Source organism: Rissa tridactyla, chromosome 22 (genome assembly GCF_028500815.1).
Source record: "Rissa tridactyla isolate bRisTri1 chromosome 22, bRisTri1.patW.cur.20221130, whole genome shotgun sequence".
NCBI classification, from domain to species: Eukaryota; Metazoa; Chordata; class Aves; order Charadriiformes; family Laridae; genus Rissa; species Rissa tridactyla.
In genome coordinates this window covers 3,784,470-3,807,832 of record NC_071487.1, presented here as the reverse complement: position 1 = coordinate 3,807,832, position 23,363 = coordinate 3,784,470, and the positions used below count along the sequence as shown (strand labels likewise).

Genomic DNA, 23,363 nt, shown 5'->3' with positions numbered 1-23,363 from the left:
AATAAATCACAGCCAAAGCCATGATTTAATCTGTCCTTAAACTCATTAAAGTAGAGACAATTTAAAATGACCGTCTCCTGAAAGGAACAGCACTGACAAATCCATTTATGAGGCAGGATTTGAATGGGATTATTAGTTTAATGAACTATTGAACAGTTTCCAAGAGCAAGAATGTGTTTAACAAAGGGGAAAGAAAAGATGATTAGTCTGCAGCCAGCTGAGCTGTTTGCTGGCAGCATGATTTCCTGTAAGTTCACGGCTGCCTGTTTTTTCAAGTAAGAATAAAGGCTCAGCTATAGCCTGACTTTAAACACAACTAATTATGTCAAGCCCATTAATTACGAAATGGCCACTGCAATTGAGAAGATGGATGAAGGGAGGATGTTTGGGGAGGCGTTTGCCATACCTCTTCCCTTGCTCTGACTTATGCAGAGAGACAGAAAGTGTCTAAATTAATCGTGGGGAATGGGGAATACGAGGAGTTTCCAAGCTGCTCTCCCGTAGATTTTTTTTTTTTTTTTTTGACACCTTCTTAGTTTCCAACTTGCCATTGGGGATGGAGAGGAAAGGCACATTGTGTACAAAAGACTGCTGGGATGTCAATGAGTTCTCCCTAAGCTTGGAAGCTCAGATGCAGTGGAGAGGGAAAACCGCGGGCAGTGATTCTGGGCCACATGGCGCCAATTTAAACTGGACCTGACACTGGGATGGTGTTTAATGTCGAAGGGAGACTGCACGTAGCAGAGATGAGCTTCACCACTTTTGCCGTTCACTCTGAGATGTGCACAAAGAGCAGACGATTTCCAGCAGTGTGTTAATCCAGCTCCATCCCTGACGCTACAGTTCCACAAGCATCTTGCTACAGGCGTTACAAAAGGTTTTTTTGGACCAGTAGCAATTGTAATTTTCTTCACTCTCGCTTTAGGTTTATCAGAAACACGTGCCTTTAAAAGGAGTTGATGCCCAAAGCAGAACCGGCACTGTCAGATGTTTCATGATTCAGGCCCTGATTCTGCCTCTGCCAAGTTCGAGCATAACATTTGAGTTGACTTCACGGAAAGGAATAAGCCCGAAGTGGGAGTCGGCAAATCTTTTCTGCAGTGTTACCATCTCCGCTGCTACTGTAAATCTAGCGAGAGGTATTGATTTCCTCAAAGTCTCGGAGTGGAGTCCTTTAAATGCAGAAGCTCAGTTTTCATTCCTTATTAAAAAAAAAAGATTTTTTGATCTTGAAGTTGTAGAAAACTCTCTTGAAAATGAAATCCTGGTAAGAGTAAGAACCAAGGTGCTACGAAGAGGCAGTGGAAGCTAAAATGTCCCATTGCTGTAGTTTAGGCAACCAGACTCTGTCCTACTGATTGTGTGGGTTGGTTGTGAAAAAGACTCTGTAACTATGGTGATTTAAATACTTAAAAAAGCAAATTTGTGGGATGTGTCACTAACTACACCAACTGAAACTACACGCATGTGTAGCCAAAGAGTAACAACAGAACTCCAGTACTTATTAAAAATTGCCATCTGAAATGGACTGTGCTGCTTGTGGTTGCCCACATCTCATTGCAGTTGGACTAGATGATTGTTATAGGTCCCTTCCGACTAAAATATTTTATTCTGTTGTATTCTGGTCTATTCTAAATACCAGTTTCCTCACAAGATGGTGAAATGCATGTTCACAGATGCAGAGAGGACTCTCCCTCTCCAAGGAGGTAGCTTTGGCGCATCTCCACTTAGAAATGATGAGGAAGAACATGGCAGGGGAGAGCATGGTTAAACTCTAGCAAAGCTTTCTTGCCTTCTCCCACCATGTTCCTGCCCCGGGCAGGACACGGGTCTCCGTGCACCAAGGCTTGCTAAAGCTGAGTTTAGAGTGCGGGTACATCCCTTCAGTAAAGGTGCAGCTGGAGCTTCTGTCGCTGTGATCCAGTCAACTCTTGAGCACGTCTCAGCTGCTTCCAGGTCCACATACTCCACGCGTGTAAACCTTGATATGTATTCATAGAGCCAGACGTGAAATACTACAAAGAACAGAAGGAACAAAATTAAGGCAGCAGCTGGAAACTTATGACTTAAGACTCTTGTTCTTAAATTTTCCTTGTGTCTTGATTTATATTGTGAAATGGTTGATCTTGGACCTCTGGCCCAGGCTGGTTTCTCTTGTTATTGGCAGAAAACGTGAAGGCAAGTATTGGCATGGCAAAAGATTATCTGGCGTAGAAGTTAATAGGTTATATGGGTTTTGTTTGGAAGTTTTAAGAACTGGATTTGAAGTTTTGATTTATTTCGGAATTTAAGGGGAGGAGAAAAAGATGGAAGAGTTGGTAACGCTGCTTTCCAAATGAAAGTGTTAAGTAGTTCCTGGAAAACAGTTGCGTTTTTAGTCTTTTTTCAAAGGAAAGTCTTCTGTGTGGTTCCTTGCTGATATATATGATTTAAACTTAAATGTGCACAAATAAGGGAAGATTTTCCCTACCATCACTCATAAAAAATGTGTGAAGATCAGAATAAAGGGGGAAAAATAGTATTATTGATGAAGGAGTATAACAAAAGATTTTATAGACCCCCTTTGCTAAAAAAAAAAAATAAATAAATATTGTAAACATTATTGATCTTGAACTTGGCATTAATCTAAGTAGATGGAATCCAAATCCTATACAGTCTTTGTAAGACTTCCCTTGCATTTTGTTGCATTCCTTTTCCGAAACCGAATAGTAATCGTGCATATTTTAAAAATTATTTCCATTGTTCTCTTTTTCATAATTTTCAGGTACAATTCGGGTGTCTACCCTGCAGTTGGCTCTGTGTGGCTCTGGTCACCTGAACTTGGGCAGCGCTTTGTTGTGAGCATAGAGATTTATTTTGGTGTCAGCTAGTCACCTTGATGGCAGCCAGGCAACCTTCTCAGCTTGGCTTTCTCTCCACGTGTGTGTGTCCGGAGTCCACCTGAGCAAGGGGTCCCAGGAGACCTCTGCCTGGGTGCAGGGATGATTTTTGAGCCACGGCTGCAGTTTTGTACTGGGGAGGTCCCTGATGGGGCTTCCCTTCATTGTAGTCTCATGCTCCATCACCTTATTGGTGACCTTACCGATAGCTGCATCTCAGCAGGAGAAGGCAAAAGGGGGCTGAGATACAGAGATCTGGAATGTTTCAAGACTGCATCTTTGTATTTAAGATGGCCCAAAAGCTGCCTTCTGCTCTAAATTAGAGTAGGGAATTCAAGCCTGAGCGTGGGGGGAGGAGAAGTACCATTGAACATTAAATAGGCCCATTTAATGCTCTTTCAATTTCAATCCAAAGACAATTTAATATGTATTAGAAGTAGAAATGTAATAACCACCTGGAAAAAATAAGTTAATTTCTCCCCATTTTCTAATAATACAAAAATGAAGACAGTAAACACCTGAGTAACTTCGCTTGAAACTACGTAATTGCTCAGTTAAAAGGCTTATATTTTGATATCATGCATTTTGCTGGTTGATTAAAGAGAGTGCTAAATTAGGTGTCAAGGCTATCTTTGGTTTCAGACCATTCATTCTCTAGGAAAAAATAACTAAACCGTAAAAACAGAGATGAAAATAACTACTTAAATTAAGGCTTCCTTTCTGTTAACTAAAATAGCCAAAAAATAAATAGATCTTAAATCTAGAGCCCCTCCTGGGTTCTGGGAGGAGCAGCAGTGGGTGATGTATGCTTCCACCTCTTCCCAGACCTCCCAGTTCCCTTAAGGAGAGCTTCGGTGGAGGATCAACAGCTGAATTCAAGTGCTTGAAAGGCTCAGCTTTCTTTGAGTATCTTATGTCAAGGTCTTCTGGGTCCCAGCTACTTGCCCTGGGCTCGAGCAGAGACCAGGTCAGCATTGCTAATTAGCGCAGATGAGAGATGCTCAGTAACGTGCCAGGGTTTGCTCAGGAGGGAGCTGTGCACCGGTTCACACCACCCTTATCCCTGGCGATGGAGGTGGGCGTGCTCCAGAGACCACGGAAAGTAAAGGGTCTCCAGCAGGAATGTGAGAGACACCATAAGCCTGGGGCTTTGGTGGGAGCAGAGAAAAATGTTTCTGTTGCCACAGATGTATTTCTGGCTATTACAGGTATTGCTGAGAGTCTTGGGAAAGCAATCTGTAGCTCGGCTCTGCAAACAACTTCAGGATGTCTGAACTCTGAATACTTCAGTGCTTGCAATATTAGCCGGCTGTTAGCAGTTTTAAGGTGTGTGACTTCTACTGGTGGTAACAGAACCTTATCATCTCCGCACCTTTCAAAGTGAATTCTTAGAACCAAAAATAATGGAAATTACTGGGACTTGAACTCTTTCCTAAAAGCTAAACAGATGCTGGGCTGCTTTGCAGAACAAGAGGATGATGTTTCAGGTGGCAGAGGCTGGGCACCTCCTTTGCAGGACCGAGTCGATATCCTTAAGTTAAACGGGGCTGTGCCTGGCTAGGAACTGCTCAACTTTCTCTTTTGCAAATTACTTATCCAACTGTATCCATTGCATGCACACGTATAGAACTGGGGAGGTAACAGTGAATGTACAGATAGCATAGTCCTAGGCTCATAAAACTGATAAATCACTGAAATAAATACTTGCAGTACATTTGAGGGATCTGGTAAGTCAGGAACAAGGAGGACACAAATATGTTCCCCTTTAGGCCAAGGATCCAAGTCAGCATTGTTTCAAATCTGTTCTCACAGACATGACACAATCCCAAATCCCTCTGGGTGGGGAGATGCAAGACCAAAAACCACTATCACATTTGGCAGTAATTATTGTCCCCCTGGCGATCTCCATTGAGGCCAAGGGTGACTGATGCCTGCAGTGGTGCTCCCCAGTTATTGTGAGAGATGATCCCTGGGGCCCAGCAAAGAATCAGGCTAAGATCAAAACCAAAAAGAATCTTGAATTATAGGAAAAATTTCCAGCTCGGGCGGAGAGGTAGGATCATCATCCCTGGAAAAGCCACATGCTTAAGTCGTATAAGACTGGAGAATGTAGTGGTGATATTCATACGCGTTCATTTTATTTGACTCTCTGCTGGGGCATGATTTTCACGATAAGAGGAGGGCTGCACGGGGGGGGGCAGATACTCCAAAACGAAACTTCTATATCTCTTCCCTAAATTAGCTTTTCTGTGGATAGAAGACAGCTCTCCTTTTTGCAATATCAAATCAGAAATCCTCGCTAGCCTGGCATTAGCTAAATTGTCACTGAGTTGGTGAATTTACAGCACAGGGTGGCTCTGCATGGTTTGGGGAAATCTAGAGCAGTATTTGGGCTGATGGCCGTTCCTAAAGCTGAACAGGTAGAAGTGCATTGAGAATTGGCTTAATCTGTAGCTGGATGGTTTGATTTCCCCATAAATATTTCTAAGCTGAAACTTGAAGACAGAAAAAAAAAACCCTGAAAATAAGGGAAGGTAGGAACTATGGGCATGCCAAGGGGTTTCCATTCATCCCATGGAAATTGTCAGAATTGCTGCAACCCAAACTGGATGCGTTTGGAGAGCAGAAGAGAGTTTTCCATGTCTATCAACATACTCAGAGAATAGAAAGAGAGAACAGAAGAAAAACTGAGATTGAGCAAGTTTAATAGACTCCTAAAATTAGGAGAAGCAGAAGATGGGGAGATAGCTCTCCTGGACCTGCTGACCATGCTTCTCCTCATCTAGCCCGGGATGTGGTCTGCTGCTGTGGTGGATTTCTCCCATCTATTTTGAGGACCAGTGTCACGGATGGAGTGTCTTACCTCTCGATCATTAGGTTTGTCACTGGGTAGCTAAGTTGTCGTGCTTCTCATCCTGAAATCACCGGGTGTTGATCCCATGTGCTGGTGGGAAAGTTGCTGCTCACCCTTTCATAAACCACTGGGCTCCAGCCCTGCTACGAGCCTGCACAGTTGTACTTTGGCAGGGCAGCAGGGTGGTTTTTACTGAGTGTTTTGTTTGAAACACTTAGAGAAAAAGGAATTTGTGCTTGGTCACTTGCCTGACTTGCATCTGGGATCTGGTAAAAGCACAAGCCATACTTTTATTAACAAAGTCTTACAGGAAAAAAAAAAAAATGAAGCGGTGTGAATTTCTGAGAGCACCTACTCTGTGATCGTCACTTGTTCTCATCACACTAAAGAGAGCAGAGAAGACCTGCAAGAGATGTGAAGTGTTGGCATCTCTGCCCTTACCGCGGGACTCAAACTGGGCCAGAGAGCCATTGCTCCGTGCAGCCGGACCCTCTTAGCTCAGATTCCTTTTCCCATGGAACAGGGAGTATCTTGGAAAGTAGCGCTCGGGAGACAGTCACAGCACTGAGAACCTGTTTTCACCCAGCAGGAAGAAGCTTTGGGCTGTATCAAGGAGGGAAATAATGAATGACTGTGATAAATATGGAAAAGGCTCCCCACGCTCAGGTAGCAGATACCCATCCCAAACTTTTCCAGGCAGACACAAAGAAAGCGATGAGCTGGGAGAAGCGTTTGCTGACCATGCAGCCAAGCAGACTACTTGCAAGGTCACAGCTCAGGGAGTCTCAATCACTGGTCAAGGGCCTCCACTTGGTGAGAAGAGCAGGAAATTGGCCCAAAGTAATGAACTACAGTGAATTCTTCCTGAATTAATACATTGAATCCCCCTGGATGAGGCCAGCGAGAAGGAGAACATGTGAGCAGCCGGGGGAGCAATCCCTGTGCAGAGCAGAGCATCTCTGAGAGTTACCCCAGCCCTGGCAAACCACCAATTTTCATTCACTTCTGTCTTCCTCTAATTTAAGGAATGGAAATGCCGCTTCCGAAGGCCAGTGACAACTGAGGTACACTGATTGCTCATGACAGGGGAGACAAATCCCGGGCTGCTGTTCCTGCTGTCTGGAAATCATAAGCTACGTGGAGCCAGGGGTTCATTAGCTGTGGGTCCTGCTGGATGGCAGGAGAAGTGCTCCTTGCAGGACGCTGCCGTTATTACACAAACCAGCCCTTTAGAGACCCTGCAGATCTTTCTGGAGAAGGTTTGGAGAGCTCATTCTGGCTGGGTATTCTTTCTCCCATGGCTGGAGGAGTGGACAGACCTGCGTGCCTGCGTGTGAGGACATAGCTGTGGGTAAGCAGGAAGCTCAGGGCGACTTAATTTAGTTTTTGGCTAGCATTTGTGTCTGCAAAGCATTCTCAGCCTGGACTTCACACGCTGTGCTGTCTGCCCTCTCCTACCTTTAACAATGAGTATAATTCTGCTGGGGTCACACTAGGCATCTGACAATAATTGGCAGGACCTTTTCGGCTGCTTGCTCAGCTAGTAGGCAACAATTCAGTGCTCCAGGCTGTCTTTCCCAGGCTGCTAACAGGAACAGGGTGCTGCAGCAACAGCCAGATGCCGCTTGTGTTCTGTCCCCACAGGAGGGCTGGCACCCCGAGCCTGTGGGCAGTCTTGTGGTATGGAGCCTCTCCCGGTCCTTGCTCATGCCTCCGACTCCATTGTGGATTTGGGAGAATGGCTTCTCTCGCTAACAGCCATGCATTTTCACATCACGTAGCCACAGCTCAGCTCCAGTGGGTTTTTTTCTTGGCATCTCCCAGTTCTCAGATGGAGCCACTGCCAGCAGGCAGCATTTGGTGCCATCAATTGAAATTCAGGCTTACTTTGTCCCTGCTTATCTTTATAATCCTATTGTTTATTTAAAGTGGACAAAGCAGGCGCTATGGCCAGCGTTGCTTTTCCCTCTGTCCTTTCTTAGCATCACCCTTTTGGCCATATTCACATTGATTAAAATAGTTCTCCGTAGCAGCTAAGCACTTTCAGCCCTTTCCGAAGCTGCGCAGAAGGTGATGAGGAAGATGTGCCTCATATTGGGAGGTCTGTTTTCGCATCGGCTGAGCCCCGGGAGTGGACCAGGAGTGCCGTCCTTTGCCAGAAAGGTCTAGCATAAACATGTCAGCTCTTATCTCCCTGGCTCGAACACCCAAAGGAAAAGTCACGCAGGCATTAGCACCATCTCAGCGGTACAACCATGTCTCGCCATGACTCCATCATGTCTGGGTAAGACCCCCTCGCTACTGCTGGCTGGCAAGGAGGCAAAGCTGAGAGTGAGTAGGGTAAAAAAAAAACAAACCCAAAACCTTTTGATTTTTAATTTAGGACCGATTATTATGAATTTTCTTGATAGTTCTGAAATGTTTGCGGATTTTGATTATCAGAATGTTATGGGCAGGTTTATTGAATTTAAATGCTTTTTCCTCTAACCTTGACCTTCCTATTAGCTCTTCACCACAAACGATGGCTGCAGTTTTCTGTTTAACAACTAAATAACATGCCTTTTATCCACACCTTCTTGCTGATGAGAACGTGGCTTTCCAGCTTGTATTTCCCAGGAGATAACTGCTATTAATTTTAAAAAACAATTTGGTCACAACTTTGCTGAAGATGTTTTTTTGGGTTGTTTTTCTTTTTTTTTTTTTTTTTTCTTACAAAACAGCATTCTCTTTACTGAGTTCTTGCTTTGGAATCTAATTTCATTCTCCCTCTAGGTCATTTCTGTGACACCATTAATTTCAAACCATTCAAAATGGGTTCTCCCCCGTGTTTTGTTTTGAAACTCTGCTAATTTTTAGCATATGCTTATAAAGGTTCAGTTTTGGAGGAACAATATGATCTTGCAGTTTAGCCTACTCTGTAACAGGGCGCCCAGACCTCTCCCAGGATCCCTGCACAGGGTCTTGGCTGACTGTCGTTTAGAAAGAGGTGGTACTTACCACCATAGTTTAAAATACCCACTTCATTATCAATTTCATTCGACCTCCACTTTCTTCGGTCTTAGTCTATGGGATTGATGCCAGATACCACTTCCTTCACTGATTTTTCACACAATCACTGAATTTTGGGTTTGGCAGGGCCCTCTGGAGATCATCTCCTCCAAGCCCCGGCCACAGCAGGGTCACCCACAGCAGGGGGCACAGGAACGCGTCCAGGCGGGGTTGGAATGTCTCCAGAGACGGAGACTCCCCCACCTCTCTGGGCAGCCTGTGCCAGGGCTCTGCCACCCTCACAGCAAAGAAGTTCCTCCTCGTCTTGAGATGGAACTTCCCATGGGCAAGTTTGTGCCCGTTACCCCTTGTCCTGTTGCCGGGCACCACTGAGAAGAGCCTGGCCCCATCTTCCTGACACCCCCCCTTTCAGTATTTCTAAACGTTGATAAGATCCCCCTCAGTCATCTTTTTTTCCAGACTGAAGAGACCCAAATCCTTCAGCCTTTCTTCATAAGAGAGGTGATCTGTGATTTTGACAAAAAACCCTCTTAGTCTTTTGCCTGATAAAATGGCTTTATAATATTCTTTACTCTTCAATAAGGCTTGCAGTAGGCTGAGGCCGGGGTGTACTAAGTCAAGGGCTGTTCACATCCGTGTGTTGAAAAGGGGGAGCCAGCGGACAGATTCAGGTGGAAGTCAAATTGCAATATTTGATGCCTGGTTAAGAGTTGTCTGGACTGCCTACACATTGCATGGAGGGTTCTGTATCAAAAAAAGATCATCCATTCTGCATGCTGGGAAGCTGAGGGCTGAATCTTAGGCTTTATAGGCCCTCCATCTGCTCAGAGTGAACTTATCTTCCCAGTTAATGCCAACCACAGACATATGTCTACTTCTAACTGGAGATTTACTCTTGAAGAGCAGTGGCAGTGCTAGCTAGCTTTGTATTTTATCCAGCCTAATGCAACCAGGAACGGCAATCCAAGATGTTCCCCCATCTGCAGGGAACCTTAATCCATATCAGCAGAAACAACTCTGCATTCAAGGTCTCCTTTTAACTTCTAAGCACAGGAGAAGCAACAGATGCCCAGCCTTTTGGGCTCTTTTGAAAATGTGGGCTCTTTTGAAATCAAAATATAGATTTACTCTCCACCTCCAGCCATAGCACTAAATTATTTTAGCGGAGCCCTCGATTCTATGTTTGCAGGGCTGGTGCAGGAGGCTCCACAGAGAACTGGGCAAATGCAGGTCATATGGAAAACCAGTTGCCACAGTTTCTACACTGGTCACTGCGTGCTCTGGGAAAACTAGAACTGGGAAGCAGAGCAGCACCCTTCATTGCACAGAAGGTCATCCACCGTGGTCTGTGTTGCTCAGGGATCTTCTAGTCACCATGAAGAGGAGAAGCTAGGATTGCTTTTACATGGGAGCATCATTGCTCAGGAGAGGGTTCTTAAAGTCTGCTCTCAGTCCGGCTTGGTGTTCTTGTCATTAATGCCAACACTGCCCAGTTCCTTTTTCCATGGGAAAGCATCCTACTTCTTCCACGTTGGAAAGGTACACCTGCGGCGTGTCTGCCGCACATCTGCGGTGTGTGTCCGCACACATGCTGCACTTCTGCTGCCTCCCCGGTTTGTGCCTGCGGCGCCTCTGCTCTGTGTTTGCTGATGCGACTGCTGTACATCCAGCAGTCTGTGTAGCTATCTGCTGCGTATCTGCTTCACGTTTGTGGTGTGTTCTCTGCACACGTGTTGTACGTATGCTTCATCTCTGCTGCATGTCTTCTGTCTGTCTCCTGTGCATCTACTGCAATCACGCTGAAGGTGGAGGACTCACGTATGCCTGGGTAATGGATTCAGGGTGTTCTGGGATCCACTAGCCTCTCCCCAGCCAGACAAGGAATCTGCTACCCTAAAGCACCACAAGTTCCTGCCAAAATCCAGGCTGGAATCTGGTCACCTTACAGGGTAACACTGAGGTTGGTTGTTGTGCCCAGGGTGCACAGCCATCCCAGCACCCTCTGCCCTCCCGCTCCCAGCTTGCTGCGGGAACCTGAGAATGGCAACTGGAGGAAGAAAATCTTCAAAAAAAAAAAAAAATCCCCTCCACTCAGGCACAATTTCTGGGTAGAAACAAAGAGGAGTTTGGGAAAGCAGAAGGCTCTGAGGAGACCTTATAGCAGCTTTCCAGTCCCTAAAGGGGGCCTACAGGAGGATGGGGAGGGACTCTGGGTCAGGGAGTGTAATGACAGGACGAGGGGGAACGGTTTCAAGGTGAAGGAGGGGAGATTTAGATTGGATATTAGGAAGAAATTCTTTGCTGTGAGGGTCGTGAGGCAGTGGAACAGGTTGCCTGGAGAAGCTGTGGCTGCCCCATCCCTGGAGGGGTCCAAGGCCAGGTTGGACGGGGCTTGGAGCAACCTGGTCTGGTGGGAGGTGTCCCTGCCCAGGGCAGGGGGTGGCACTGGGTGGGCTTTAGGGTCCTTTCCAGCCCGAACCGTTCTGTGATTCTGTGAAAGCAGGTTCATGGCACCCCTACTGTAACAGACCTCAGGATTTGAGGAAGGCCAAGCAGGACAAGCCCTGCAGTAAGATAGTTACTATCACCAGCCCCAGGCAATCTGCTGAAGTGGTTGATGAAAATCTTAATTAGTAAAGATTAGAATGAGGATATAGAAATTTTAGACAATAGAGCCTGACAAACCAACCTGATATTTTGCTTCTCTTATAAAAGAGAAAATTAAAGGGTGCTGTAACAACCTACATGGGTCTCCTGGGCAAAGAGACTTTGTTACCAAATAGTTCTTCAGATTTAACCAGATTCAATGGCTGAAAGTAGAAGCTGGGATAGACTCGGACCCCAAGATAAAGCACAGAATTTTAACAGTGGGGATTATTACTCCCTAGAAAAACTCCAAAGTGTATGTTCTTTCGCTGGTGATTTTAGTTCAAATTCTCTTGCTTTCCTAAAAGATGTGATCCCCCAGCAAACCTCCCAGAAGAGGTTGGAGAGTTGCTGGCCAAGGTCCAGGCAAGGTCTAAACTTTCCATCTACACTCACCTCTCTTCGGCCTTCTCCCGTCTGTCCGATCCTGAGTTAGAGCCCCAGTATCTCTGCAAGGGGCTGCATTCTCCTGATTCCCCACTTGGCAATGTCACAAGAGTATGAACATGGCATAGGTTTGTGGTTTTTGTGTTTTCTTTTGGGAATTTTTGGGGGGAGGTCTGTCAGTTCATGTATGGATGTGTGGCATGGCACAACATGGTGTAAATGCCATGCTGAGGTGTGTGCTCCTGATTCTCTGCTATGTGACATTGATTAAACCATCCAACAAACAAATGAAGACAAAGAAACCCATGGGCAGCCTGTCTGATGGACAAGTGGGAGTGTGCAGGAGTTTGTTATTGTAGAGTCAGAAAGGAAGAGCAGGGCTTTGTCCACCTTATGCGTAAATAGCACTGCTCAGCTACATTCACAAGGCGACAGACTTCCTTCTCCTGTTCGGGTTATGAAGGCGTTCACTTGCCTGTGGTCTCTAGGGTTGTCCGGTGTCTAGGCCTCTCTCATCGCCCATGGAAATGCAGGTCTCCAACTGACTGTGTCTGACCTTCTGGGTACGGTCCCGTGGCGTGGCTTGGCTTCAGGGTAGGCCTGGCTGTGCCTCAGTCCCTCGCTCCTCCCTATAGCCCTAAGAGGGTCACTGTAAGATCAAAGCCCCAAAGCATTCCGCACGGGGGGGGTCAAAAATTAAAATAACGTACGGTGGCTCCTTTTGGTGGGAATTAAACGTGGCTGGTTCAAACGCACAGTGAGGGAATGGAGTTTGGCAGAGAAATGTCACGCAAGGAGCTATTCAGCTGCTCTCCTACAGTGATGATACATGCTGAATTTATCCAATGGCACTGCACAGAAACAGGGGAAAAAAAATTGTTTTTAATTTTCAGACCCAATGTCTGTGGCTCGAGGTTCCACTCCTACTGCTGCCCCGGCTGGAAAACGCTGCCCGGAGGGAACCAGTGCATTGTCCGTGAGTATCCATTTTCCTCTTAAGGGCACCGAGGGAACTAATTGCCATGTGGGGAGCAGAGCATATCTCACACTTCAGCAGATGACAGAATATTTCATAATCCACTGGGGCAGGAGCAGCGATTGCTGGGAGTTCTCATCTCTGCTAGTCTTGATTAAAGCGGGGTGGTTGCAATCAGTCCCATTTAGTGCACGGCCTTTTTGTCTTCTGCCAGATTGCCACTGTGTTCCTTGTTGCTTGGCAGTTTGTGTGCCTGCTTTAGAAGATTAGCCTCAAAGGGGAGCTATTGGTGACTCCCGAGAAACTTATTTTAGAGCTGCTTGCTTAGATGAATAGTTGCTAGAACAACGGCTAGATGCTGACATTGCAAACGTGATGTCATGAGACAGCGTCCGCAAGCAGGAATTTGCATCTTTCAGTGCGTGGCCATCCAAAGCAGGATGCTGATTTAGATAAATCACGCCCCTGTTTTGGCAGAGAGCTTTCCTGTCTGGAGTAGAGCACTGTTGGACTCTCAAGTGCTGGTATACACCTAGAAAATCCATTGAGGAGTTCATGTTTTGCATTTCTGGAGGTTAAAGGCATGAGCTATCGGGAGCTGAGGGAGCCTGCCCTTTGGAGGATGCTCCCATGGGAAGTGAAAGTCAACTCAGGAGTAAATAAATGATATTTTCACTCGAGGCAATAGGGGTAACTGTACCTCTATTTGGTCATGTTTCATACTGAAACACAGTAAATACACGGTGTCCAGGAGACATTAACCATAACCTGGACATACAAAATAGCAGGCAACACTAGGGCAGGCTTGTATCTCCCAGGATTTTAGCTTTTTGAATGAATCTTCTGCATTAGAGCACACTTGGAATTGTATGTGAACGCCTTTTTCCAAAACTTCCTAAAATTAATGGACATTGGGAGGTTTCAAGTTGAGGAAAACAATAGGCTCCTCTGGCGGCATCTCCCACATAATACAGGTCATGTATTTCAGAAGTACTTCCACCTTCAGAGTCAAAAACTCAGCCATTTTAGAGAGAAACGCCTCGTGTTTCCCAATATGGAGCTGTCTGGGACCTCAACTGTTCAAAACTGAGCCCAGAGCTGCAAGTATTCTCCTCTCAAAGGAAACGGTGTCTGTTGTGTTAGGAGTGGTGGGGCCGGTTGATGTGTCCTCGCACACGATGAGTAACCAGTGCCAGAGTGCGGCATTTTACTAAGAAGGGCACTCAAGAGGTGTGATGACTCGAGGTGACGTGGAGTTCTGTGCCCTCTCCTTTCCCCATGAGCAGAGCCAGGCGCGCTCACAAAATCCTCCTCGCCATCCCGTGGATGGCGGATGCCCCACCAAGGAGACAAAGCTTGAGTTTAATGCTGGCTGCCGCGAAGGGTTAAGGAACTCGCAGCCAGAGAGCCGCTCAGTGGCATGCGGGGTTAGCGACATTCAGGGTTGTCTGCTGACTTTTCTCATAACTGTAAAACATGCCATCTGGGCTGGAGGTCCTCAGGGGACTCTGTGTTGTAATTGTATTTATAAAACACACAGAGATGAGATGCTTTCATGGGGCTCTAATAAAAATCTGTGCTTACACAGGTGGAGCAATACTGCCAGCTATGCTCTTGGCTCCCATGGCACAGGAAAGGGAAGAGATTAGCGGGGGTCCCGGGCAAGAAAGGATGGAGATTGAGATGAAGGCATCCTGCTGATGCATCTCTGGCTGACTCAGGCTCAGCTCCTCATTCAACAGGAGATGTGTCTCGGTAACAGCCAGTTCCCTCAATGCCAGACCATGGAGTGCAAAACGCTTCGTGGAAACACACACATTTTAAGGAAAAGAACAACCTGGCTCAGTGAGAATGTCGCTTGTCTCTGCTGAGAAACATTTTTAGCAGGCAAAAGTAGTGAAGTGTACCTTCCCCATCCTCTGCTGCTGAAAAAGCGTCGTGGTAGCGGGACCAGCCAGTCTATGATAAAAGGAAAACGCCTCCAGGAACTCCCTGTGAACAAGTGGGTCCTTCCCGCTGTTGCACTTCCCACGCCAGGGTCCTCAAGAGGTGCCCCAGCTTCCTCCCCAGGTTATTATTCTTAAAAGAGATGAATTCACACCCTTTTGGCAGCCAAAACCACATCTGCCAGCAAGTTCACAGGCTAGCACATTGCGCTAATCGCTGTGTTCTTCTCTTCCTCCAGCAATTTGCAGGAATTCTTGTGGTGATGGATTTTGTTCACGGCCAAACATGTGTACGTGCTCCAATGGACAACTTTCTCCCAACTGTGGCTCAGCTGGAGGTAAGAGGACATGGCTGGCGATTCTCCTCCCTCTGGAGTAGTTGTGTGCTCTCTTAAAAATTTCCCAGTCACAATGAAAGGAAATCTCTGAAATATTTTGTGTTTTGGCAGCCAGGTTCTAATCTGAATTGGGCAGTCAGCACAAAATCTTTAATTTCTTATGGCGTTTTTACTAAGGATCCTCACTGCCCCCGATACCGAGAGAAAACTGGGAACCTGCTTGCAATTTCTGCTACTTTGGTTACATCCTACAGGGTGCAGCTCCGAAACCACATCTCACAGCAGCAAAGAGCGACACTGCTGCCAAAGAATCCAGCCGCCCCGTCTTTTCTTTGAAGTGGAATTAAATCTGTCACTGCTTTTGTTAATCAAATAAATATTTTTTTCCAATGGAAAAAATATGAAGTTTTTCTTAGGGTGTGATTTGGATGTCAGGGAGAGTTGCCCAGTGTTTTTAGCAAACTGCAGCGACACGATGAAGTGACACGAAGCTGGGAATGCAGAAACTGTGTTGCCACTTTTTCTGCTTTGTTCTCCCGTCTCAGACCTTCAGAACAAAAATCTGAAAAGCTCTAGGAAGAGGGACTGGGTGGCTGAGGTTTCTGGAAAAACAGACTATGGAGGACTCAGCAGGTCACATACCCAGAAGGCAATTCCTGTATCCCTCTGGCAATCCCTGCAGGACATATTCAAGACCTGATCCTGCTTGCAACCACTCTGTTACCCTGCAGCATGTGGCTCTGCTCGGAAAACACTCCTCTTGCTTGAGTCTAAATCCCGATAGCTTGAGAGAGTCTTGTGTACTCTCTGGAGGGGAATTGTTGCTCCTCTGTGCCCCTTTTTTCACTGGGTTGTATTGCTGGAAGGCACCTGGGATTTATGGTAGACACCAGGTTGGAGATGAGGCGATAGTCACGTAACAGAGGTCCATGGCCACAAGTTGCCGCTTGGGGTGTTCAAGCCCGGCATGAAGAAAATTTTCTTATACTGAAGGGTATTGCAGTGCTGGGACAGGTGACCAGAGCTGTGGGGGATGGCTCTCCTTGGGGGGTTGGAAGACTTAGCTAGACAAAGTCATAGCCTGCCTGGTCTGTGGGGAGGCTGGATGGAGACGTCCAGCAAGCCCTTCCACTCGTGCTCCTGGAAACCAGCACAGAGACCCGCTGGTCTGCCCAAAAGGTTGTTTCTAAAGCAAGAACAGCGTGTGATTGGGGGCTGGCCTGCGTTCTAGGTCTCCAGATGCGGACAATGATAGTGGGTGACCATTTGCACCTGACTATAGAAGCAGTCGACACTACTCAAACACACCAGCCAAAAAAAATCTTGCAAGCAAAGATACAGAACTGGGGCACAGTATTGTTTTAAGAAGGTTGATTTTGCTAGCGGCCTATGTAGAAATGCAGAAATTAATGGGCGTTTATAGAGTCTTTTAAGGTCTCAGATGGCCATTGCTAGAGACAACCCAGAAATTTATTTTCTATTATTGCCCATCTGTAGGGAAGCTATTGTTAATAAAGTGACTTGCAGGCATCTGATAGAAGGCCAGAGAACTAGCCCCCCCAAACCTCAAAACCGCATTCAGGGTGTGACTCAAAGAATGAAATTCCCAGAATCTGATTCCAAAGTGCCACGTTGTGCTACAGCCCTGCAGATGTCCCCGGCAAGTGCTCAGCACCAGAGCCTGCGTGTGCGCGGCTCCGCAGACCTTCCCCGTCCTTTGCTGAGAGGAAGGTGCTGGAGACACAAGAGTTTCTGGAGCTGGGGTCCATATGTTAGCAATCAGGGAGGAATGCAAGGAATGCTGTAAGCACTATATACATTTGGGCACAGACCTGGCGTTCCCCTGAGCCTGGGGTGGATTTCAGCATGCGCCGGGGCCGGGGGTGGGGGGGTGGGGAGGTGGGTTTCTCTGCAGGGGCTTCATCAAATCTGGCATTCATTGTGGGGGTGTTTGGATCTGCATTTATCATGAATGCTTCAGGGAGGTAAAGCAGACAAATTGTGCATTCCAGAGGCAATAAAAGCCACTCTGCCTCTCTCTGTCATAACAAAAAGCTTGGTTTCCTACTTCGGGGAGTAAAGATATTTTAGGAGTAATTTACAAGTGACTGTTTAGATAGTAGTAGCCAGTAAGCAGACCAAAAACCTGCCTGCAGACTCCACTGCTGATGGCTGGCAGAACAGCTGCAGCCACTGATCCTTTAAAATAAATTGTAGAACTAATCCAATCCAATCCAATCATGGGAAAAGTTAACTAGGGCGAGCTGTCAGTCTCTTTTTGCTAGAACTTTGGTCTCTGCTACCCTGGAAAATCCTGACAAAGTGTAACAGGCCTTTAAATTCTTGGTTGAAAGATGTTCTTCTGCGCTCCAAATCTGCAGGGGGTTCTGACAGTGCCAGACTTGGAGATAAGTCAGAGGGTGATGGGACTTCAGGGCCTTTGGGATCATGGCAGAAGTAAGAAATGGGACCTGCTCCGTGCAGGTCCAGGAATAGTCTTTGCCAACTAGTTGGAAAGTATCTGGGTGAGCATCAGGGCTCTTTCCAGACCTTGACCTCCTAAAATTCCTCAGCCTCTCTAAACCTTACCCCTTGCCGAATGTGCTGAATGCTGTGCAGGGAAGAGCTCTGACGGATGGACGACTCTGACAGACAGACGCTTCCTAGCTACCTCTGTCTCTGGGCAGCCCTCCCAGATTTGCTCTATGTAATTGCTTTCCCAGGGCTGATTAATTGTAGCGAGGGGTGTAGGGTAAGCGCGTGCTGGAAACAGTGCCTTTTCCCAGAGAGACGGGTCTCATGTCTGACAGTCTGGGCAATGCTTTGAAGCTTCAAGCTTAGTTTCCTTAATGATTAAGCTTTCATCTAAGTTTGGCCTGATCTCTGGCCGTAGAGCGATAGGAAGAGTAGTAGACATCATGACTAATTCAAACCACACTAGCAATGCATGGATTAAATGTACAGCACATGTGCCGAGCATTTTGAATGCAAAGCTCTGAGCCTTCCCATTCCACTCCTCCTTCCTTTCAGGCTTCCTATGAACAAGGCGTCAACCATATAATTATCCCTCTTGGACAATTGTGAGTCCTACTACCTTTTGGACAGACATTTCACTTGCCCTGGCCCCGACTCTTCCCTGCTTGGAACCGATGTTGCATGCACAAGAGAAGACACGAGCCACAGCTGAGCATCCACTCACATACGCACCCTCCAGCCCCTCCTTCTTCAAGCTGCCAAGTCACGGCCCCTCCTATCCCTGGCAGACACCAACTGTGGTGTACATGCTGAAAAACAGTTTTCACATAACTTGCTGTAACCTCAGGCACTTGCAGTTTGAGTTGTCACATCTTCCGAAGGAGGAATGCATTGTTCCAGGCGTTTCAGTAAAGAATGAAAGCTGTTTGACCTGTATTTGTAACTCAATGTTTCCCAGTAAGCCTCCCCTTTTGGGCTCTTCTACTTTAATACCACATTCCTTAAACATTCAGTCGTGATGAAACAGTTAAAACCAAGACTGCCTTTGTGTCTACATCAGTATAAAACTTCCCAACTCTTTATTTATTGCTATTGTGTTCCTACAGTACAGTAGTCACATTCAGTGTGCCTTAATCCAGCATGAAAGCTGAACTCTAACATGGAAAGAAGACGATGCGTGCTTTTCTTTTCAGATTTCTTCAAAAAAACACTCTCCTATTAAAAGAATCTCACTAATAAGGCCACGTAGTAATTGTAAAAGGAAGAGAAATATCCTAAAAGTTGATGGTTTTCCTCCACCAAAAAAATTCTATCCTCGAAACATATCATAGATCTTTTAATGTGCCTCTAATATGAAGGCATTTTAAAGATTAGACAGCCCAAAATATGAGAAGCATATTTTGAAAATGGTGTAATACGGAGGGTAATATTTCTTTCCCTGCTTTTCTCCACAGTCCAAACCTGCAACGTGAGATGCATGAATGGTGGGAGCTGCAACGAGGAGTCCTGCCTCTGCCAGAAGGGCTACACTGGGACATACTGTGGGCAGCGTAAGTACCTGCAGCACCTGCGGGGTACGCGGTGGGCTGACAGGCAAGGCTGGATTCACGCAGCTGCGTGACGAGAGAGGTCACCTCGCACACACCGATGTGCTCTTCGATGTCATCACTATGTTGTCCTCTCCACTGGAATCTCAGCCCGCTCTCAGTAGGGGATATAGAAATAGAGATATATTAGATATAATTTCTCTGCTTAAAAAAATAATATATATTAGATGTCATTTCTCTGTAGGTAGTTTTAGATGAACATCACATTCGGTAGGAATGTTCTTCTGTGGAAAACCTTCATTTTAGTTCAAATGAAGTCTTCTTTCAACTAGACAAAGAAAAATTAAAAAAAAACGCCAACATTTGTTGATTATAAATTATGGCAGGTTACTTTGTGGGGGCGGGAGGGCTCAATTTTAGCTCTGTTTATTTGACAACGCGGACTTTCTATAGGGAAACCCCAATATAGTCATTGAAAGGCAGTTTATAATGTTTTATAACTTGATTTTCTATTTTGCAAAGCACCTATACCTTTCATAGGGAGAAAGTTAATCTTTCCCCCTAGTTTCCCATGAAAGGCATTTGGCAATTTTAAATCATTGCTCGTGCACGTTGTGGAATTAACAAACAAGTGCTGTCTTTAAGATGTGTCTAGTAAGCAAGTATGCACAATGGTTTTGAAAGAATCTCTGATGGAATGGAACTTTCCAGGCAAATTTCAAATCCCTCTATCAATGTGAGAATCACTAAAGTTCTCAGTGAAGTCTCTGAGAATTTTTGTAAAGATGGGCAAAACACCGTATTTCCCCCTAAACTTATCCTCAGCTCTGACTGATTCGTTTTTGCTGAAACTTTCCAAAAAGTTCAACTAAAGGCAGACACACCATATGGAAAATTTCTTTCTGAACAGCTAAAGCTTGGGAAAATTATAAGTAACAGCAAACCGGGGCTTATAATGGAACGCGCTAGGCAACCTTAATTACGTGCTGCTACCAGCTCCACCTATAATATCCTCAGTAGAGTTTTCATAACGGTTCAGATATTGGCAAGACATCACTGACAGGGTGGGGAACAACGGAGAGTCCCACTGGCAGCATCCCAGCACAGCAGATTTCGGCTTTCTCAGCTCTAAGATGGGTGTAGCCTTTGAAGGCTGTGAAATGCAGCAGTACCTGGCCTCTCCGCAGCTCAGAGCTTGGCACCCGACCAGTGAGGGCCACACTCGGCTATCGTACAAGCTTGCTGTGGACCTCACCTTTCATGAGATGATATTCTTCTCATCTTCAACGCGTTGGTGGCGTTGGGCAACTGAGTAGCTCAGAGAGTGAAGCTCTGTATAGGAACTTCAGGAGCTGTCGCAACAGCATTCCTCTAATTAGTCATTACAGCTGCTGAGATTTTAATAAGTTAATGACATCTGTCACAACCAGCAATTGCTCATGTCACACGCAGAAGTCTTCCTGCGACCTTTCAATTAGGTCCTCAGCCCAGGACCTAATCAGCGACTCGCTCCTTTGAATTCAGTCCTAGACTATTGACTGCAGGTTTTCAACTAAGGTCCAATTTTAAGTCAATGAATACTTGTGTGCTGGTCAGACTGGTTCTTCTTTGCTTTGGGTACGTGGGATTAAATGGCAAACAAGTCTCCTCTCCTCGCATTTCACTGTTGTCATACGTTAAACATTTGCCTTCATGCAGTTTCTCATTTGTTCATCTTGACCTTGACATTTAAATCCCAATGCTGACTTGAATGAACTGAGATTCCAGAGCGCAGGAAATCCTCTCAAGTGAAATAAGGGTTTATAGCCTTTTTATAAATGGCTTCATTCATAAACAGGAAGTAATTTTCTAGGAAAAAATATCTGACTTTTCTCTGTAAGTTCACTGCATGCAGGAGATTCTTGATGGGTGAACAACACAAAGTAGGTGCTATTCCAAGTCCTGCCAGCACCACACGTCTCACACGGTGGTTTCACTAAGAGCAGAAATCGCTGAGTTCTCTTTCTCTTTCAAAATAGCTGTGTGTGAAAACGGCTGTCAGAATGGAGGTCGGTGCATCGGACCAAACCGTTGTGCTTGTGTCTATGGATTCACGGGTCCCCAGTGTGAGAGAGGTAAGGAACACGTTTTCATGACATTATCACTGACAGAGCATAGGCTCAGGAGTTGTATATTTAAGCATGTGTATCAAGGATACTCAATTGTATGTGAATTTCTGCTCGATTCCTCTGCCTGATGATACAGTCTCTATTGACAACCTTGTGCCCAAAGCACCCCCTGAGGTCCCTGGTTATTACACGTGCGGGATGTGCAGTGCCTACTGACTGCACGGCTGTTCGCTGTCTCTGGATCCTCCTCTCTACATGTGGCCCCTTGTAGCTGTTTGTTAAACATCAATAGACCCCCGTGCTGAGTACAAAAAGGGTATTTTTCTCTTGGGCATTTCCCTGTTTCTTGTCTTGATAACCTGAGAGTGGCTTAGAAATGCCAGGAAGCCCTTACTACAGTGTCCTCATGGAGGGAAGGTGACGCCATCAGTCCCTTCCTAAACACTAAGAGAGAAGGGAAAAGAAACCTAAGCCAAAATTTTCCAACCTGCCCGTGTGATGGGCTGACCCCAGCCAGCAGCCAAACACCCACCCTACGTCTCACTCCCCTCTCCTGTGGGATGGGTAGAAGAGAGATGGAAGTCAGAAAGGCTCATGGGTGGAGATGATGTCAGTTTAATAAGGAGACAAAAGCTGTGTGTGGTAGCAAAGCAGAATACGGAATTGATTCACTGCTTCCCATCGGTAGGCAGATGTCCAGTGAATTCTTGGGAAACAGGACCTCAGCACCTGTAATGGTGGCTTGGGAAGACAAACACCATAAGCATCTCATATCCCCCCTTCCTCTTTCTTTCCCTGAGGTTTTATTGCTGAGCACAATGTCACATGGCATGGAATATCTCTTTGACCAATTTGGGTCACTTGTCCCAGCTGTGTCCCATCCCAGACTCTTGCCCAGCCCCAGACTACTGGGCTGGAGCTGGAGAGCAAGCCTTGGTGCTGTGCAAGCACCGTTCAGCAGGAGCCCAAACACCGGTGTGTTATCCGCACTGTTTTAGCCACTAAAGCAAAACAGAGCACCACGATGAGGAAAGTGAACTCCAGCCCAGCCAGACCACAGGCAGCCAACAAATTTTGGTGCCCATCTTGAGTTACCCTGAGCGGGACTTGCAGGAGTCTCAGCATTCACTCTCACCGCGAGTACTTCACGCTGCAGCTCTTGCAGAGGAATGATGTTTCGGGAGTCAGGGACCACACGCAGTTAAGGACCACATGCGAAACGCTGGTTTAAGGACTTGGCCAGCTCGCACAGGAACTCCGTCAGACATGGGTAGACGGCAGTTCACCGGGTGAGCGCTCAGCTCCTGTAGCAGTAAGACCATTTCTGCAGCCTCCCGCCTCTCTCACTATATAGAATCAGACTCCTGCAGCAACTTGATTAATTCCCCGAATTTGACCCATCCCATGTGTCCTTTTGGGTGAAGGAGGTCAATACCATGTACCATCAAAAACTAAACCTCATGATACCATCAAAGTTAACAGCCAACAATTTTCAAATGAACATTGACCCGAAACCCCAAAAGTCAATATTCCAACCTCTGCAGAATTATTTTTATGGTTTAGTAATATATTTACTTGAAAAACCTTGAAAATTATGACCAGAACTTAAGATTTTCCATGAAAGAGCCTTATTTTAGTAAAAGCGTTTCGAAGGGAAACATGAGCCAACTCTGGTTTATTGTAAACCTCACGCGGTTTGATGCCAGCTGCTCATCCAGTATGAATCGAAACAGCTCCACTAAGAACCACGGTTTTCACCAGCTACGAATATGGCTCTCAGTGGCATGTGGCTTTGCTGTATTTCATCCAGCGTGTGCTGAGTGGCTGGATCAGATTTACGTTTGGGCAGCGTGGGTATGAGTGTGAGGTTTTGGCTGAGACACGAAATTTCTGCCTTTCCCGTTGGCTTAGATGGACATCTCATGACACCGCTCTGATATGATTTTTGGCCAGGGCCAGAGTGGCACAGAGCAGAAATGAAACTGAAACACGAAGCCCATGTGCAAACTCCCAGGATTAAGATCAAAGCACCCTGGAAATATTCTGCTTTTCCAGCTTCTCACTTTCCTGAGATTGGGCTAATTCTGTTTAACTCCATGTCCAAGGATTGGACTGTTCTTGCCTTTAATGTTTTTTTTCCAAGTTGGGGATTCTTGGCAATGAGATTTAGAGGGTGAGATAGGAATAACAGTTGGTTT

General features: G+C 46.1%; 1 protein-coding gene across 3 annotated transcripts in view; it reads left to right on the top strand.

The window, feature by feature from the left end:
• Positions 1–23,363, top strand: part of FBN3 (fibrillin 3) — a 119,476-nt gene that overhangs the window by 10,434 nt on the left and 85,679 nt on the right. For all 3 annotated transcript variants that reach the window (XM_054182291.1, XM_054182292.1, XM_054182290.1), the window contains exons 3-6: positions 12,669–12,751; positions 14,937–15,035; positions 18,965–19,060; positions 21,076–21,171. In XM_054182291.1, coding sequence (XP_054038266.1) covers positions 12,669–12,751; positions 14,937–15,035; positions 18,965–19,060; positions 21,076–21,171 — 374 coding nt within the window. The remainder of the gene's footprint in view (positions 1–12,668; positions 12,752–14,936; positions 15,036–18,964; positions 19,061–21,075; positions 21,172–23,363) is intronic.